Source organism: Bos javanicus, chromosome 24 (assembly GCF_032452875.1).
Source record: "Bos javanicus breed banteng chromosome 24, ARS-OSU_banteng_1.0, whole genome shotgun sequence".
Taxonomy (NCBI): Eukaryota; Metazoa; Chordata; class Mammalia; order Artiodactyla; family Bovidae; genus Bos; species Bos javanicus.
Window position 1 is genome coordinate 59,110,691 of NC_083891.1, and position 20,373 is coordinate 59,131,063.

At 41.0% G+C, this 20,373-nt stretch overlaps 1 protein-coding gene and 1 long non-coding RNA gene across 2 annotated transcripts in view; one reads left to right on the forward strand and one right to left on the reverse strand.

Moving 5' to 3' along the window:
- Nucleotides 1-3,672: 3,672 nt before the first annotated feature.
- Nucleotides 3,673-7,819, reverse strand: MC4R (melanocortin 4 receptor). The gene has a single exon (XM_061400350.1). The coding sequence runs from the start codon at nt 7,124-7,126 to the stop codon at nt 6,128-6,130; it is 999 nt and encodes a 332-aa protein (XP_061256334.1). The 5' UTR covers nt 7,127-7,819; the 3' UTR covers nt 3,673-6,127.
- Nucleotides 7,820-13,336: 5,517 nt separating this feature from the next.
- LOC133237813 (uncharacterized) overlaps nt 13,337-20,373 on the forward strand; it is a 51,991-nt gene continuing 44,954 nt past the window's right edge. The window contains exon 1 of the long non-coding RNA XR_009733368.1: nt 13,337-14,322. This is a non-coding gene — a long non-coding RNA (uncharacterized LOC133237813). The remainder of the gene's footprint in view (nt 14,323-20,373) is intronic.

The following is a 20,373-nucleotide window of genomic DNA, read 5'->3' on the forward strand; positions in this document are numbered from 1 at the left end:
GGGCAACCAATATTCTTAGAAGAGCCTGGTGGGCTCCATGGGGGTGGCAAGAGAGTCAGACATGACTTAGTGACTAGACAACGACAACAACAACATAGCTGGTAGGTACAAATCATGACCGGAGCATAGTTTTCAATATATGTAAACCACAATCACAAAAGCAATTGCTCTCGAGCCTTCTTGCTTTCTTCCTGGTAGAACGAAATCCCCAGGATGCTATGAGATTCACAGAAAACCCACATGTGTTGTTTTTTAATGGGGTCATTTTGAAACTTCAACATTACAAATAAAATGTATTTTAAATTAAGGAGTTAAACTTTTCACAGATAAAATTTTAGCCTAAGTGTTTTCTTTTCCCTCAAGTGGAATTATGACCAAATTTGTTGTTTTATGACCAAATTTATTGTTTTATTTTCCCTTTTAAATTTCATTCAATGTTGGTTTAAATTTAAAAGTGAAATTTCTAACTCCGTTTAGAATGTTAGGTTTAGAAATCAGATCATAATAGTGTCGTTAGCAGCTGAGCCCCATACAAAACCTCACTGAATAGCTCACTGATTGAGTTGCTGAAATCTTCCCTTTGGCTCTATTTGAGGGGCTTCCAGGTGTCTCTTGTCAGTGAAAACACAGTTAATAATAGTACATTCTGATTACTAACTTCATTAACCCAGGACCCAATTCAACCATGATGATCATAGATCAAAGCTCTTCTCTTTTTCTCCTCCCTGAAGTGGCAGCATTCAATTGTGCTAGAAATTCTTTATTTGAATTATACAAATATAGTTTTATATGTTCCCTCTCAGTAGGCACATTACAAAGTAAATGCATTGTATTCATTTAATTTTCTTAAAATATTGAAAATTTAGAAAATATTATGTCATTTATTTCTAAGTTTGAAGCATACGGGAAGCCCTTATAAAGTATACATTAAATCATTATTCAACACAAGAATTAGAATAGCACTGAAGCCATTGAAAAAACGTGCGTCTTCCTGCCCAAATCCACCCACTAGCTGCCTTGAATTATTTTAGAGTGTTCAAAATTTCTTTATACCTAAAATAATAAACACAGAGATGTATTTTTATTTGCTTCACTTGAGAAATAAATAAATGAAATGATGAAAGCAGATTTGAATGGATTCTTGCCTCTCCATGCTAGGGCAATGAGGCTAGCCAAGTGAATATCATAATTTAATTTCTACGGTTTAAGCTCTGATAAACTTTTAAGCTCAGTTTGAATAACGGATACCTATAGTGACAAGCTCTTTAGTACCAGATCATTTTAATAGATTATGTATTTGTCATTAACTATTAGATGGGGCTTCCCAGGGGATGCTAGTGATAAAGAACCCCCCTGCCAATACAGGAGACGTAAGAGATGACAGAGACACAGGTTTGATCCCTGGGTCTCCGGATCCCCTGGAGGAGGGCGTGGCAACCCACTCCAGTATTCTCTCTCGGAGAATCCCATGGACAGAGGAGCCTGGCAGGCTACAGTCCATAGGGTCGCAGAGAGTTGGAAACGACTGAAGCGTCTTAGCACCCACAAATGTGATAAGACGATGGACATTATCTTCATTTCACTGTTTAGATTATAGATGCTCAGGAAACTTGCTCAAAGTTCTGGAGCTGGTAAATCAAATTTGAACCCAGTGTTCCCCTAGTTCAAATGCTGTGTGCTCTTTTTATTTGCAAGCATATGCTTGGATCAATACATGATAAACTAATAACTGAGCATCAAGATGTGACTATATTAAAAAAAAGATGTGACTATAACTTAATCACTTATGATTCTTTTCAAAGGGTTTACATTTAATATCAACAATATCAATTTAGATAATGTTATTCTGCTAACACAAATTGATGGCATAAAGTTTAGTCAATTAGTCTTTGAAGAAATGGGCTGATTGGTTATTTCATGTTTAGAATATTATCTTTCTATTTAGCCTTTTCCGGTATTGAATGTGGCCCTACAAATTTTAAAACAATTAGTACTATTAAGGATAAAAAATTAACTTTTTAAAATACAGGTATGCCTGTGTATTCTCTATGTTTAAATATACCCATTTATACCCTCCGAATTCTGTCAAATTCAAGAAAACTATAATATTTAAAATAAATTAAAAAAATTTATTTGGCTGCATTGGGTCTTAGTTTCAGCATGTGGGATCTAGTTCCCTGACTAGGAATCGAACCTGGGCTCCCTGAATTAGGTGCATGGAATCTTAACCACTGGACCACCAGGGAAGTTCCTCAAAGATAGTTTAAGAAAACATATAATTAAGCCCAAGGCTCATGTGTATTTTCTAATAATGCTGAGAGAGAGCAAAACTGATAAGTCTTCATTCTTCCATGAGTTTGTTCGTATACTTGGTATTCCTAAAAGTACTAATAATCACTATTTTTGAGTGCCTATATTTATTGGGCACTGTTGTGTTGAGCTTTAATCTTTGGTCTTATAATTGTCTTTTCTCCTTTGAAAAGACAGGTATTATTTTGCACATTAACAATGAGAAAGCTAACCCAACACAATCTCACAGCTAAAAAGTGATGTAACCATAATTCAGCCATAGGTTATGTGATTGAGGAAATTGTCCTTGTCTACAAAAGGAGGCTCGTAAAATCTGATGCAGGAAAATCCAGAGTCAGGAACTGCCTCTTAAGTTTTGATGCTGCCAATGATTTCACATGTGAGGTCAGACAGTCTCTCTGAGTCTTAGAGGGTTAGATGAGATGCTATCTAATATCTGTTCTGGCTCAAAACTAACTTCTCATATCTACTCTTGCTCCACAAATCACTGGTGATTTGCCGATTACACTGCCATCAACACCTTTTTGTTGGAGCTTACGTGTACTTCTAAAAACTAATAATTAGAATATGTTCATCGTGGCAAATTTACACAATAGCAACACCTTCAGTGAAGAAAGTAAACAAGCTCCTTCATATGATCGCCCAAGAATAATGAGTACCGATTGTTCCTGAGTTACTGGAAGTAATATGCAGGAGGTATATAAGTATATTGGTGGTGCTTTAGATGGTTGGTATCATAGTAAATATTCCTCTTTGTGTGTTCCATGGAGGAGCCTGGTAGGCTGCAGTCCATGGGGTCGCGAAGAGTCGGACACGACTGATCGACTTCCTTTGCCTTGTAACACAAAACAGAAGTCGGTACTTATTTACAAGTTATTAAATAATTCTTCAAAAATGTTTTAGTGATTTCAGAATATTTAGTTCGGGCCACAAAGGCTTTTTCTGAAGTAGGTGATCACTGTTTGCAGCCCAGAGTTGTGGAAGGTGCCTGCCAGGGGAACAAAAGGGCGAGACACAAAGCTCGTTCACACAAGGTATGGCAATTGTTATCTGACTTCTTAAATCAATGTTTTGCAAATCACTTCTATCACCAATGAAAAATTATTTCTAATAGGATTTATACTTCATTGAATTTTCTGGTGAAAATTTCAATAAGGGTATCTGACGCTGCTCACCAGTTACATTTGGAATATATACTCCCGACCAGCATTTGGTAAATGCTAACTAACCCCCCTTAGCAAAATATTAAAGGATCAACACATACATCACAGTATTTATATTGAAGCTTTTTAAAGGTTCATTCCTGCTCCTTGGTATAAAATAAAGACTTATGTCCACACACAAGTGTTTGTAGCACTTTATTCACAATTGCCAAAATCTGGAAGCATCCAAGATGTTCTTCAGCAGGCAGACAGATAAACTATGTGACATTCATGCAGCGAAATGCTATTCAACACCAAAAAGAAATCAGCTGCAAACCATAGAAACATCTGAAGGAACCTTAAATGCATAGTATCAAGTTAAAGAAGCCAGTCTGAAGGTTATATAGTGCATGGTTCCAACTACAGGACGTTGTGGAAAAGGCGGAACTATTGCAACAGTAAAACGGTCCCTGGTAGCCAGGGGGTAGGAGGGAAAGAGGGGGGAATAGGTGGAACACAGGGGATTCTTCAGGCAGTGAGACAGATGCCAATGACACTGTCTGCCAAAGCACATGGAATGCACAATACTGCAGAATGAACCCCAATGTAAACTATGGACTTTGGGTGATAATGATGTATCCCTCTGGGAGAGTCTCGGTTTTACTGGAGAAAGAAGTAACATCATAGAGGAATGTTTGGAGAACAGGAAGAAATGAGAAAGGCATAGTCTTAGCACTTAAAGAAACAGACACCTGATACCAGGCCCTGGGCACGTAAGGGAGGGGGGCCGGGCACACGGCTCTTGACTAACACCCCCCCCATCCCTGTAAACTGCTCCAGGAGGAAGTGTGGGAGTCAAGGTGCGGGAGGCTGATTTGCTGTCAGTGGCAGAAGTGGGCTGGTCCTCAATGGCCCGGGCAGCATCTGCAATGACCCTGGCTGGAGAAACAGGGTGGACTGGAAGGACAGCCCCCGCAGAAGGTGGGGGGCTTCTAGCTGTCTTCCGAGTCTCCAGTTACTGGGGTTCCTCACAATCACATGAAAGCATGGACAGGAAGAGTAGCAAAGACAGAAACACCTACCATGTCTTGCCACAATGTGGGCTTCTCTTTAAATGTAATTTAAAGCCTCACACATGTTTATGCCAAAATAGAGGCATTGCAGTGAATCAGGCTTCAGTATCACCTTTCATGTGTAAGCTTTAATCTTACTATTAAATTTTAAAGTAGTGTTTCCTCGTCAGTACTGACAGTGCTTCTCAGGACTTGCTGTCAATATGCAAAACATCTAGAAATTTGAATTAAGCAGTACCTTGTCATGTTCTCTCTGCCCATGAGCATCTGAGGAGACTATAAAGTAAATCAAAAGGTAATTCACTGGTAAAGTTCTCAAAATACGTGCAAATTGGAAAGTACAGATTTTATTGTTCAGTAGACAAATCTGTGGCATTATTTTGGAGCAAAGCAAGTATTTCTCTCTAAAATATAGTTGTGGAAGGCTAGTTTATGTCATGATGTCCTCTGGGGTTCAGATCATGCTTTTTTCCCTATTTATAACATTCTAGCACCAAGAGTTCCCTTCTTTTAGATTTTTACAAATACTGCCTAACATCCTTATGCTATAGATTTAGTCTTCAAAGCTAAAATCCTTTCTAATGAGTACTGAAAGTCAGTTCAAAAAATAAGTAATAGGGAAATAGTAAGTCGCTTGCATGTGGAAAATGAAAGAACTCAGCAGGAATTGTGTAGTTCTTTAGGGAGCAGAAGCCAGATCTCAGTGGGGCATCACCTGTTCAAGACATTTCAGCAGATGCTGGGGCCCTGGTTAAAGGGGCAGGAAGACATTGTTCTCTGTCTTTATTAGGGGCAGTTGTACACAGTTTGATATCAGGAAGTTTAGCTTGCCTTGTTAACTTAGATTTCCCAAAACACTTGCATCCTCATAGCTGCTTTTTTTTTTTCTTTTTTTAATCCCAAACTGAATTGCCTGTGAGGAATATCAGACTCTTTGCTTGAACAAATTAATCTCTCTGTCTCTGAGAAACACACATAGTTTTCTGACTCAAAATATCCACCCTCCTTTTTTTTTTTTTTTTAAGTAACTGTTTTTCTCCCAATACAAGCTTCATTTCAACTTCTGCACAGGAAGAATGAATGAGAAAGTCTTATTAAATTACCTGAAATTTCAGCTTGTTTTTTATGATTAAGCAATATGTTCTCAATATTTCTCCCCTAAATGCTAGAATCAAATTTTTATACTTCAGTGTTGTAAAGTATAACATAAAAAACCACTTATGAGGATATACTTAATGAAGCTGTGATTTCCATGTTACAAAAGCAAGCAAAGTGTCACATCCTTGTAAATAACAAGAAGGAAACACTGTTAAACTCCTCATAAGGACTTTTTTTCTTCTTTTTTTATAAATGCATAGTGCCTATAACCTGTGATGTGGATTCACATTTTACAGCCAGAAAGTAGCATGACATTAAAAATACACCGAGACTGGGCACTGTTTCACATCAGAAAAAATCACAAACTTCAACTGATACAATAGAATTTTTCACTCCATGCCCTACACAGAAGAAAAAGCTGTGGCTGATACAGACTGTTCAGGTTGTACATATGAGAAGGAGAAAGTCTCTTAAGCTTGTGTTTAGCATCGCGTTTGTCCCCATTTAATATCTGCTAGACAAATCACAGAGGCCACCTAGAGGAGAGCAACAAATGATCTCTTTGAAGGTTTTCCTCAGTTCTTGGCTCCGCAGGGCATAAATCAGAGGGTCAATGATGGAATTGCACATGATGAGGATGAGGTACACGTTAAAGTGAGACATGAAACACACGCAGTATGGGTTCTGGGGACAAGAGATGTAGAATATCAGGTGCAGGAAGAAGGGGGCCCAGCAGACAACAAAGACCCCGATCAGTATGGTCAGGGTAATCGCCCCCTTCATGTTGGCGCCCTGGCGGATGGTGCCGCTACCTGGCAGGACCGCGATCCTCTTAATGTGGAGTCTGGCCATGAGGAACATGTGGACATAGAGAGACGCCATGAGAGCCAGCATGGTGAAGAACACGGTGATGAGGCAGATGATAACAGCACTGCTGTCTGAGTAAATGATGAACAAGACGCCCGACACCGTGCAGGCTGCCCAGATGGCGCTGATGGTGATCGCCACCCGCTTCACCGTCATGATGTTATGGTACTGGAGTGCATAGAAGATAGTGAAGTACCTGTCCACCGCGATCGACAGCAAGCTGCAGATGGAGGCAAGCAAGGAGCTACAGATCACCGAGTCAATGACATTGTCAATATCCACCGTGAAGCTCTGCGCGTCCGTGTCCGTGCTGTTCAGCAGGGTGATGACAATGGTTTCCGACCCGTTGGAAACGCTCACCAGCATGTCAGCCACAGCCAGGCTGCAGATGAAAAAGTACATGGGTGAGTGCAGATTCTTGTTCTTGGCTATGGCCACGATCACCAGAATATTCTCCAACAAGCTGATGACCCCCAGAGTCACAAACACCTCGGGAGAGACAAAGAGCTGCTCATAGCACCCCCCGTCCGAGTAGCCTTTTGCCAGGGACTCACTGACATTGGTGGGCATTCCGTGGGCGCTGCGGTTCCAGGAGTGGAGAGAGGTGTGCATCCCAAGGGGCTGGGTAGAGTTCATTTTGGATTCAGGTCCCCTCTGGACTGACTGAACCTCCTGGATCTGGCAGCCTCAGCACCTTTCTCCAGTCTTGACTTGCCCCAAACGAAAGTTAGGCGGCGGAGAGTGGCATGCCTGCTGTGAATAAACGTCCCATGCTCCGGAGCTGGAAAGGAAGTTTTCAGTTTCTTTCAAGTGTGGCTGTGGTCAGCATCACTTGGAAATCTTAGGCTGCAAGATGCTTCTTCTCCGTCGAGCCTGCCGCTTGCTCTTTTGTTCTCACTTCCACTTCAACTTTAGTCGGAGGCATGCAGGTCTTTGCAGAATAATTTGCCTGGTGGCTGCGCTACGGCTGCGAGCCGGCTCTATGTGCGCATGCTCTCATCAGCTGCCTCGAAGAGGTACCAGTTCCCAACCTGAAGCTTTGCTCTGAGTGTCAGACGCTGCTGCTGATTTTTATGGTGTGTGAGGGAAGGAAAAAAAAAAAATGCTCAGAGTGACTCCTCCTCTGCTTCCTTCTGACCAATCCGAGTCCAGTGGGGTCTGTGAGACACCGCGATGGTCCAGAGACACAAACTGCAGGCAATCCCAATTCAGAGGCAGAAGCCTGTGGAGTCAGGCAGCCAGCAGGATGTGAGAGACTAAATTTCCCCCTTCAAGTTCTCAAGGAAAGCAACTTGGTTCCCAGAGGACATTCTCTGAGATCACAACAAGCCATCCTGAGGCACCCAGGTTTATCCTGCTTAAAGGAGGGGGGTGTGTGTGTGTTCCTGAATTAGATGCACTGCCTTTTTTGCACAGGGAACTCTCCTTAATGCTCTATGGTAACCAAAACGGGAAGGAAATACGAAAAAGAGGGGTATATGTATACATATGTCTGATTTGCTTGGCTGCACAGCAAAAAAAAAAAAAAAAAACCACACACAACATTGTAAAAAACAAACAAACAAACAAAAACCTGACTCCAATAAAAATGAAAAAAAAAAAAAAGAGAGAAGAGATACACTGCCTTTTTGACCAGGACATTGAATTTCTTTACCCTCTCAATTTCTTTGAATTGAGAAGAAAGGCAGTCACGCTTCGGTTTGAGACAGCTGACACCCGGAATGTTTAACGATGCAGGCAACTGTGCTGTGGATGCAGGGACTAGACAGGCAGTCGCCGTTTATACCAGGGCTCAGGAGGAGCTCGTTTCTTATGCACTAAGATCAGCTATTTCTCCATTGCAGAATTTCTTTTTCTCATAGCTGGAAAAGTTTTATTTTCATTTATGACATTTAAAAACCATGTAGTATTAATGTAAACAATGATTACTTTGAACTCAGAAAGAAAAAGATCAATAGCCAGGCAACATTCAGGATTTTTTTTTTTTTTTGGCCTCTGAATATATTTATTTATTTATTTATTCTTTGCCTATTCAGAAATACATTTTTAAACTACTCATTTTTTTTTTTTAGTTTTTTTTCCCTAAAAATTAGAAAAAAAAACATTCAGGATTTTTAAGCATTATTAAGGTGTAATTGAAATATAAAACTTACACATATTTAAGGTATACATTTTAATGAGCTTAGACTCATTAAAATGAGCATGTATCTCCATGATACATCACAGTCAAGGTACTCAGCATATTCATCACCTCCAAAAATTTCCTTGTATTCTTCTGTGTTTTCTTTTTCTGTGTGTGATAACACTTAATGTGAGCTCTACATAATACATTTTAAAGTGCACAATTTTGTACTATTAACTATAAGCATTGTGTTGTACAGCAGATCTCTAAAATTTGTTCGTCTTACATAACTGAAAGTTTATACCCTTTGGGCAGCAATTCCTTGGCAGTGGTCTTGGCAATGATTTCTCAGAATTTACAGCCAAATTATAGGCAACAAAACCAAAAAGAGACAAGTGGGATTGCATCAAACTGAAAAGTTCCTGAGCAGCAAAGGAAATAATCAACGGCACAAAAAGATGATCTATAAAATGGGAGAAAATATTTGCAAACCACCTATCTGATTTGGGGTTAATATACAAACTATGTAACTGAATAGCAAAAAAGCTAAATACCCTGATTAAAAAATAGGCAAAGGTCTCGAACAGACATTTCTCCCAAGAAGACTTAGAAATTGGTACCAGATATAAGAAAAGGTGCTCAGCAACACTCATCATAAGGCAAACGCAGATTAAAACTGCGATGAAGTGTCACCTCACACCTGTCAGGATGGCTGTTATCCAAAAAAGAAGAGATAACAAGTGTTGGCTAAGATGTGGAGAATGTGGAATTCAGTTTTTTTTGAAGACAATCTATCTACTTCATTGGAGCGTCCCAGGTGGCTCAGTGGTAAAGACTCTGCCTGCCAATGCAGGAGACACAGGTTTGATCCCTGAGTCAGGAAGATCCCCTGGAGAAGGAAATGGCAACCCACTCCAATATCCTTGCCTGGGAAATCCCATGGACAGAGGAGCCTGGTGTGTGCGGAGTCCATGGGGTTGCAAAGAGTCCGGTGCAACTAAACAACAGCAACTCTGCATCCAGGACATAACAGGCAAGCATGTGCCTGGACAGAACAGCAGCACATCTCTCCAGGTATTTTCCTTGTCTGCTGTGTCATCCCTTGGTTCTCATGGACAATCAATCCTAACTACAAGAGTGATAACAAGAACTCAGCATTATTTTTGGTGTGGAGTTTAGACAATAGCTGTAGGTCCAATCTTGATAAAACAGATGAAGAAGTAACCTTTGGCTTTCTCTGTGTCCCATTTTGGGGCTTCCCAGGTGGTTCAGATGGTAAGGAATCTGCCTGCCAATGCAGGAGATGTGGATTCGATCCCCGGATCGGGAAGATCCCCTGGAGGAGGAAATGGCAACCTGCTCCAGTATTCTTGCCTGGGAAATCACATGGACAGAGGAGCCTGGTGGGCTCCAACACATGGGGTTGCAAACAACAAACCTACTTCATTAATTGAAGCCTTCTAAGTATAACTCACACATTCCTTGGTAACTTTATGTATTCAAGCCAAGATGAGTGAATGCTAGTTATACATCAGAAATTCTGAATGTTTTGAAAGATTGTGAGGAAGTTACTTTTCAAATTTAAATTCCAAGTTATGAAATTTTATATAGTACATTTTCTTGCCATGACTACTTTTGGTTTTATCTCTGTAGAGTTTGTGGCTGTTGATAATAAGGGACAATAAAAAATACTTATTTCAAAGTTTAAAGTCTTCAGTTACTTAGGTAAGGGCTTTATCTTCTTTCCCTTTGGTGACAGAGGCAACAGTAAGTATGATTCCTGAGCACTGAGTTAAATTAACATCTTTCGTCTATCACTGAAATTGCGTTGGGCCGAATCCTAACTAATGGAACGTGGGTAGAAGTGAGAGTGTTGTCTCCTTTGTAAGATTCTACACATTTTCCCTCTGATCTCCTCGTGGATGACTCTAGAATGTCTTTGAAGCTTCATGTTATAGATGTTAGAACTATATCACGAAGGACCCTGGTCTCTGAACGACTGCACAGAACACAACTCACATCTCCAACTCCCTCCATGCCCTGGCCCACCAACTACACTGAACCTAGATACAAGCAAGCAATAATTATTACTGTATTAAGCTGCCAAAATATTGGTGTTACCTATCACAGCAGCTAGCATTAATTGCCTTGATTTTGAAACTTATTTTGGGCTTCCCTGGTGGCTCAGACAGTAAAGAATCTGCCTGCAAGGTAGGAGACGCAGGTTCGATTCCCGGATGGGGAAGATCCCCTGGACAAAGGAATGGCAACCCACTCCAGTATTCTTGCCTGGAGAATCCCCATGGATAGAGGAGCCTGGCGGGCTACAGTCCATGGGGTCACAAAGAGTTGGACACAATGGAGTGATTAAGCACACACATGCACACATTTACAAGCAGCATATCCGAATTACTTGAAAATTCTTTCCTTCTCTCATTTTGGATTTGTGTGAGTGGTGAAATACCTAATAAGCAAGTAATAGGGAAAATATTTGTTGAAATGTTTAAGCATAAATAGCCTACTCTGTATAAACTTCCTGAATCAGCCCTTGACATTATGCTCCCTACTTCTCTTGCTGACATGGTTGTTCCATTTCCTAAGGCTGAAAATTCAGAATATCTTTGACTTGTCCATCTTTCTCAAAAATCCCTACGTGAAATCACTTGTAAAGTACCTTCATTTCTGTCCGTGTGTCTGACTCTTCTTTTTCTCCTTAAAAAACTCACTTGTCACTATTCTCCTTCATGGAAACTTCATTGCAGTCAAGATTCGATGTCATGAGTCTATTCTATTTCCCCTGCTTATAATGCGCTTTGCCCGTGTTTGTGAATGCATAGTCATCATTACGTTGTAAAATTATTAACAGGCATATTATACATATAATTATATAATAGGTAAAATTAGTATTGAAGACAAAACTCTGTTGATTTTGGCTTTTCACCAAAAAAAAAAAAAAAGATTTAATTTATAGGCATTTTAATCACATTGAAATCCCAGAAAACCATATACATTTAAAATCCCAAATTCAATTACTTTATGTAGATTTTATAAAACCTTGATTAAATGGCTAATCATGCTGGAAAGATAATATTTTGTCATCTCAAGGAGGAATTTTAGTTGTCTGACAGAGTTTGGTTTTGTAGAAGCCAAAAGAAATACAACCAGCAATGCTAGACCCATTAATGGTATTTTTGAAAATTTATTGCAGATTTCTTTTTTCTAAGTACATACAAAATTGAGTTAATCATAATATATTTCTCCTCTGAGCATAGTCCTTGTTTTACATTTTGTAACAATAAATATGAAACATTGCTAAAGAGAAGTATTTGTCAACTGTGCTACACAGACTACTATTTTTAGATGTTAATGTTATTCCTACTGCAGAATAAAAGGTCATAGAATTTTGGAAAGCACTAAGAACTCATTGCCTTCTTGAAGTTGCAGAATTTACATTAGCATGTAAACTTTCTGACTAGAAAAAATTCAGTGTTGCTTATTCCACTTATTTCCTGAATACAGAAAACTACTAAGATACTATTGTCTGTGTGTGTGTGTGTGTGCTAAGTGGCTTCAGTCGAGTCTGACTCTTTGCCACCCTATGGACCATAGCCTGCCAGGCTCCTCTGTCCATGGGGTTCTCCAGGCACGAATACTGGAGTTGGTTGCCGTGCCCTCCTCCTGGGGATCGAACCCGCATCTCTTATGTCTCTTGTATTGACAGGCAGGTTCTTTACCACTAATGCTACATGGGAATCCCAAGATACTATGACAGTAGCCCAAATAAAAGTCTGTGAAGACCTGAGGTCAGCCAGTACTTGTTTTGCTGCAGGGGAGACTACTAATCAGTCATGAACAGAATGAGGAAGGGAAAGGAATCTTCCATGACCTCCATTTTTTGCCTTCAGTGAATGGGTAGATGTTGGTGCCATTTATCTGGTAGACACATGGATTGGCTCTCTCAGTCTCCATTTAAACATCCATCAATTCAGATTTCAGCGAGCTGAAGTTTATGTTGCTCAGATTTCCTTGCAGCCTGCATTCTGTGTGTGAATTAGTTTTTCCCAATTAGATATATTCTCAAGAGATATGGAAAGCATATATGAGACAGAAGTCACCTTCCTGTGGCCACAGCAGCTGGCCCACAGGAGCTGCAGGATGTCAACCCTGGCACCAGGTGCCTCCAGCTTTAGGCATCAGGTCACCCTTTTTGTGACTCAGAGCTAGCAGGACCAGCAGGGTCTCCTCATCTGTGGGCTGCAGCTCAGGTGGTGTACAACTGGAATGAAATAAAATAGTTGAAGGTCCACGGCTATTCCAAAATTTTGTAAGCACCTGTTTCCTGTATTAAGTCCCTTTCTGCCTGACATACTGACAGTGTGTCTGTCTTTCACACTGAACTATGATTGTTATACCTGATTAAGGAATTCTTTTAAGAGACAAGATACATTTAGTTTTTAAAAATTTTGAAATCTGTGTTTTTGAGACATCTACATGGAAGCTGAAGCTCTTGATACTTTGACCAAATGATGCAAAGAGCCAATCCATTGGAAAAGAGTTCCTTGATTCTGGGAAAGATAGAAGGCAGGAGGAGAAGAGGATGACAGAGGATGAGATGGTTGATGGTATCACCGACTCAGTGGATATGAGTTTGAGCAAGCTCTGGGAGATAGTGAAGGACAGGGAAGCCTGGTGTGCCGAAGTCCATGGAGCTGGAAAGAGTGGGACATGACTGAGCAATTGAACAGCAACAACATGGAAACATCTATTTAGCAAAGATGAATATACAGTCCAAAGGAACACTCTGGTAAAAAAGACACATATTGGTTGTGGTAGATACAAGCTGTACTGAAAGCTGTAGGTTTCTACTAAGATGGAAGGAAAAGGGAAATTATGAACAGAATCATGAGGAACACAATGTATTTGAGAGGCAAATGTAAGGGGAAAAATAGGCAAATAAATAAATAATGTTGGTGTTCGTCTAGGTCTTCTGGAAGGAAGATACCAAGACAGGATTGTGTGTGTGACTTTACTGAGGAGAAGTCTGTGAGGAAAAAGAAAAACGGGGATTGAGCCAGGAAAAGCTGAAAGAGGTGTCAAATCACACCCTGAGCTTGACCTTGAGTGAGGGCGGAGGGAAAAAAGGCCCAAGGGGAGGGGCCTTGACCTGCGGTGACGTCATTTCTGCTGCGCACGGTAATTGGCTGGGAGCCCTTGGGGGAAGCCTGGTCCTGAAGCAAGTGTGGCAAAGAATTTCAGAGAGCAATTAGTGGAGGTATGTGGTCAGTTACGGAGAAGGCAATGGCACCCCACTCCAGTACTCTTGCCTGGAAAATCCCATGGATGGAGGAGCCTGGTAGGCTGCAGTCCAGGGGGTCGCTAAGAGTCGGACACGACTGAGCGACTTCACTTTAACTTTTCACTTTCAGGCATTGGAGAAGGAAATGGCAACCCACTCCAGTGTTCTTGCCTGGAGAATCCCAGGGACGGGGGAGCCTGGTGGGCTGCCGTCTATGGGGTCGCACAGAGTCGGACACGACTGAAGTGACTTAGCATAGTGGTCAGTTAGCTCCCTGAAGTTAGAGGTTTGCTGGCACATTTTCACAGCCACCACAGAGTCTGAGAAATGGTCACTGTGGTAGCAAGAGCCAGGAGAGAGTCATTGGACGGTCAAAGAATAAAGAATATGAAGCAGATAAAATGCGCAGAGCTGGTAAGTGAAATCAGAATTGGTTCTTTTTTTAACTGAAGTCAGTGTGACCATTTTTGGAGCATATTTTGTTCATAGTATCTTTACTGATCAAAATGTGACTTAAAAATATGAATACATGGTTCCTATCAGATCAGTAAATTCTCAGTACTCCCAATTACACTTAGAAATAAAGTAACATACTGCTAAATAGATCTATTGTAATAATTTCATATTTATGTGTATGGGTGAACATTTTAATGTGTACGCATCAATTTCTTCTTTTATATTATGATAATAACAATAATAATAACTACAAAGCTTACTTCAGAATTAAATGCTTTAATATGTATTAAACACTTGACTAGTGCCTTGAACAGAGTAAATATTATATAAATGTGAGTTGTATGTATTTTATATTTTTCTAACCAAAGCCTTTTTTAAGGCTCTGTAGTCTTTCTGGGGATTGTATACCCTATAGAATTCACCAATTTTGCACACTCTAATCATGGGAGTAGTTCTTAAAGATAGTTTGAAATTTGATTTCTTATTGTGTAGGCACTGAAAACAGCTTTTTGTGTGTATGAACACTCTGTGATACTTCATGTGTCATTAAATTCTTATTTTCAGCACAATAGTGCTTCAGAGTGGCACGATTTAGTCACTTCATGCCCAGTAACATGTAGGTTACAATTCTAAATAGGCTCATTTGCTTATTTATTAGAGGAGAGCTGGGGTAAAAACTCTGTATTTCCTTTTCAGTGAACTTGATGTGGTCTTTATCCCAATGAGTCATTTGAGAAAACCTAGATTTTGCTTTTTAATGGGTTTTTCTTAAATCTGGGGTTTGGGAAAAGAGGATACTTAACATCTTTCTTGCCTTTGTGGGGAGACTGAGAATACCTTATTTCATTAAGCCACCAATAAATATTCTAAACATCTAGTATGTATTTAGAGTTACAGTTCTCTATTATGAATAGTGCATATAGTCTTAGAAAGTTTCTTATAAATTTAATCTTTGAATTACATTTTGTTTCTGAAATGTAATTGCTTTTAAATTGAAAAATACTTCTGCCATTTCCTGCCCCCAGTTTTCTGTTAGTCAATAATCTCTTTGATACTATAGTTTGTGCTGTGCTGTGCTTCGTTGCTCAGTCGTGTCTGACTCTTTGGACCCCACAGACTGTGGCCGGTCAGGCTCCTCTGTCCATGGGCTTCTCCAGGCAAGAACACTGGTGTGGGTTGCCATGCCCTCCTCCAGGGGATCTTCCCAACCCAGGGATTGAACCAGGTCTCCCGCATAGCAAGTGAATTCTTTACCATCTGAGCCCCTAGGGAAACCCGTGAATACTAGAGTGGGTAGCCTGCACCTCCTCCAAGGGATCTTCTTAACCCAAGAATCAAACAGGGGTCTCCTGCATTGCAGGCAGATTCTTTACCAGCTGAGGTACCAGGGAAGCCCCACATTATAGTTTAATTTCTACGTAAATAAAATTATGATAAACAAATTTGCATTAAAACTTAGCATTCCTCCTTTTCTGATTCTATAAACATGGATTTTCTTATGTAACATGCCTTTGAAGGTATTTGTGCTATTTCCCTGCTTTTGATTTCATCTGGTGTTAGAGAGTTGATAGTTTCATGCCATATCACACATCAGGATTTTAGTTTTTCAATTAACTTGCCAAATAAGGGGTTTCCTTCATAACTCAGTTGGTAAAGAATCTGCCTGCAATCCAGGAGACCCCAGTTTGATTCCTGGGTTGGGAAGATCCCCTGGAGAAGGGATAGGCTACCCACTCCAATATTTTGGGGCCTCCCTTGTGGCTCAGCTGGTAAAGAATCCACCTGCAATGAGGGAGACCTGGGTTTGATCCCTGGGCTGGGAAGATTCCCTGGAGAAGGGAAAGGATACTCACTCCAGTATTCTGGCCTCGAGAATTCCATGGACTGTATAGTTAGTCCATGGTTGCAAAGATTTGGATGTAAAATAAGAGACTGCAAAATAACTAAGTTCTGCTTACCTTAGTTTAATCCAATATTATAAAGAAGAGAAAAAGAGAAGAAGAGAAAGTATATCACAGTTAATGTGATTAAAAAAAATGTCTGTAAATGCTTGTGGAATGTTTTATAAAATCAGTGCTTATAAGTGTTGAGTTTTGTCATTTAATGTATTTGAGAGATTTTAGATTCCTTGAGCAGAGAAGGCAATGGCACCCCACTCCAGTACTCTTGCCTGGAAAATCCCATGGATGGAGGAGCCTGGTGGGCTGCAGTCCAGGGGGTCGCTAAGAGTCGGACACGACTGAGCGACTTCACTTTAACTTTTCACTTTCAGGCATTGGAGAAGGAAATGGCAACCCACTCCAGTGTTCTTGCCTGGAGAATCCCAGGGACGGGGGAGCCTGGTGGGCTGCCGTCTATGGGGTCGCACAGAGTCGGACACGACTGAAGTGACTTAGCAGCAGCAGCAGCAGATTCCCTGAGATGTTTTATAATATCTAATAAACACGTCTTAAAAATCCTTTCATGAATTTTTTTAAATTTAAGTTGCTTTTGCTTTTGGCCAGAAGTCTTCACTTCATTAAAATTTCAGGAGAAACTTTAAGGAGATATGAACTGCTTCTCCAGTTTGAGCTCGGTATGTGTTTGGCTGTGTACCCCTTAGCAGATTCAGGAGGTAGTATTGCTCCTACACAACTTCAGCTAGAGTCTTTCATGGATGAAAGGGAAAAAAAGTCGTGACAGAGTTTGGTTTTTTAGCAAGATGTGTTGTGTCAGGAAAGACCATTTCCATGCTCCTGTGTGTGAGGTAACGGGAGGCCAGGCTAAGCTGGTTACTGCCGCTCTCCTTCTTTTCAAGCGGGTGTTGGGTAGCCAGGAGGAGAATACTAGCCAAATGACCTCAAGTCAGGGGCTTTAACTGTGAGGCTCTATCTTTAATTGAAACACCTGTTTAGAGACCAGCTGTTACCCCTTCGGTTTGTTCCAAACCCTTCATAGCTTCTTCCTTTATGTCCTCCTTTTTCTTTTCTATTTATGTTTTCCTATTTTCTTTACTCTCTGCATTTCTAATCCTGCACCTCTGTCTTCTATATGACCTAACGTCAGTCTGCTTTGGACTCTATTGGAATCCAGCACTACCTGATGGAAACTTGGCGTGGTCAGTGCCCACTGGTAACTGTCAAGGCCTTTCCATGCCTCAGTTCAGCTCCCTGAGAAGCTATCGAGTGTCACAGCATGTCACAGGCCACAGGCCAGCACACGGAGGGGTTCATCTGATGTCAGGTGCTGTCTCCAGGTCCATTTAGCTGTGATGAACACGGGGCCCAAGTGGTACAAGGTGGGCTTCCATTCACGTAAGGGTGGTGGCCTGGGCAACCTCACTTAAAGGGATGGTTGTGGGTGATGTACCAAATGGCTGGGGCCTGGTACAGATGTCCTGGCTACAGCCTCAGTTCTGCGCAGGTTGTCAAAGAGCCAAGGAAATGGAGTTTTGATCTTTTGGGGCTACAATTTCAAATGATAAATAGCCTAATTCTGGGAGTTCTCTTTGCAGTAACAATGGTAACCTGAGTGCAAGAAACACAAGGTGAGTCGAATCTCAGCAAATTATTGTCCATAAGTCGATTTCAGTTCAGTTCAGTTCAGTCACTCAGTCATATCCGACTGTTTGCGACCCCATGAATCACAGCACGCCAGGCCTTCCTGTCCATCACCAACTCCCGGTGTTCACTCAGACTCACGTCCATCGAGTCAGTGATGCCATCCAGCCATCTCATCCTCTGTCGTCCCCTTCTCCTCCTGCCCCCAATCCCTCCCAGCATCAGAGTCCTTTCCAATGAGTCAACTCTTCGATGGACATATACACACTGCCATGTGAAAGACAGACGGCTGCGGGAAGCTGCAGTGTGGCAAAAGGAGCTCAGCTCGCGGCTCTGTGATGACCCGGTGGCGGGGCGGGGCAGGGGGAAGACACAGGACGCCGGGGATCTGTGTGTATTTATAACTGCTTCACGTTGTTGTACAGCAGAGACTAACACAACACTGTAATCCAATTATATTCCAATAAAAAGAGTATCTGCAACATCTGCAAAAAAAAAAGTAAAAAAAAAAGTCTATACCTATAGAGTAGTGCCGGGAGCCGGTGAGGCACTCCACTCGTGACAAAGGTCATGAGGAAGGAGGCTCGGCATACGCAAAGGCGGGATCGAGCCTCAGGAGTCCCCCTGGATATTCTCGAGCATCTTCCCCCAAAAACCAGAGTCTGCCTACTTTATTGCTTTGTGCTCTCACCTCTGACTTTACTGGGGGCTGTCCCCCACCACCATCTCGCTGTCTCTGTCAGAGTTAACTTACAGCTCCAATTAATAAAGTTCCTGGGCAATTAGGAGTGTTTAAATCCAAACCCCTCAGATGACTCTCTAACTCGCCTGACAAGTTTACCCAGACTCCTACAGCTATGCATACGATTGTTTACAGTCTCCCAGCCTCGAGAGGCACAGGAAGCTTAAGATATTCAAATAGCTTAGAACCTCTCAGAGAGTTAGAAACTGTCAGAATAAACTAGTAAAAGATTTCATTGATGAGCCAATGCTTGTTGCCAAGTCTTCACATCCCCTGAATTGTATCCTTGAATGTGTATTAATTAATATAGTTGGTATGTAGAAAAAATAAGTAGTGGCCTTGGTGTTAGTAACTTTAGACCCTTAAGGTAATAAATTCTTTCCTTTGTTGTAAACCCATTACACATCCGCCGTATAGGAATGCAATTTTATCTTCGGAAGATGGCGCCAAACCTTAAAATAATTACTCTTAGAGAAAATAAGTCTTTGTTGATAAGTCTTTGTCAAGAGTCATAAAATGTTAATAGGCCTTCTGGCCAGAAGATGATTTAAATCACCTAAACCATTTGTATATGATAAATTTGCAGGAAAGAAACCCTGGTTTTTGATAAGGATCAAAAACTGCTGACTTTGCATCCCCTATTATCCTCTATGTGTAACTTAGAGTATATAAACCCCTGTTAAAAATAAAGCTACGGGCCTTGCTCACCAGAGCTTGGTCTCCCCATGTCATTCTTCCCTTTAACTTCCAGCTGAGTCTCCATCTGGAGCTCGGAACCCACCACGCTTACTAATTATGCCTGGGCTTCTAAGATCCGACCAGGGAGGCCTCAGTGTCTCCTCTCCTTCAGGAGAATGGAAGGACGCCTGCGGCCTACGTAAGTGGTGCAAACTTCTTGTCTTGAAGTTTTATTGGTCTCCCGCGTAAAGCAAGCTACTCAGCTTCTTTTCTCCACTGAATTTTCCTACTGAGCTACCTCATTCTATTACTCTTTATATCTTTGATAAATATGTAAATAGTCGCCGACTCCGTCTCCCCTTCGAATACCCTGGATCAGCCGGGGCTGGACCTCGGCAGAGTAGATTACTACTAATGTACCTGTCACCTTTTACACTCTTAGTAGTAATCTACTCTGTAGGTATTTAGAAGCTTGAGCCCAAGTGTGGCAACAGATAATGTGAACTTTTTAAGCGCCAACTTATTAAGAGATAAAATAAGATTTTGAATAGCAGTCTGTCTTAAAATAGCTGTTATATCATAGAAAACTTAATCAGAAAGAATTTAAAAAAATGATGTGATGTTATGGTAATGTAACATTCACTGTCCTCTTTAACCTCAGAAAGCCATATACTTTTGAACAGCTATTCTAGGTTAGTGTCTTCTGAAACTCTTTCCAAATATCTGTCAAAGTTTTAGGGGGCTATGTTTTTGGCTTAAAATGTGCATAGCAAGTTTTATAGAAGGAGTGTTTTCTCTGTAGACTCAATTAGATTATCTTTTGTTGGTATGGTATTTGTTTGGAAAGATAGAAAATATGGCTAATTACTATCTGGAAGGATGAACTAGGGCCCAAGACCTGTGGGTGGCGTAGGATTCTGAGGGAACAGGCTGCAAATCTACTGGAAATATTTCAGATATGGAGTAAATTTTCCCTTAACCCCTAACTAAGCTAACTACCCCCAAACATTTGTAAGATTTTTAACAGACATCTTTCTGTTTAATATATGT

Excerpts from the sequence above, each read along its gene's own strand:
- MC4R (XM_061400350.1), bottom strand. The coding sequence starts at position 7,126 with ATGAACTCTACCCAGCCCCTTGGGATGCACACCTCTCTCCACTCCTGG.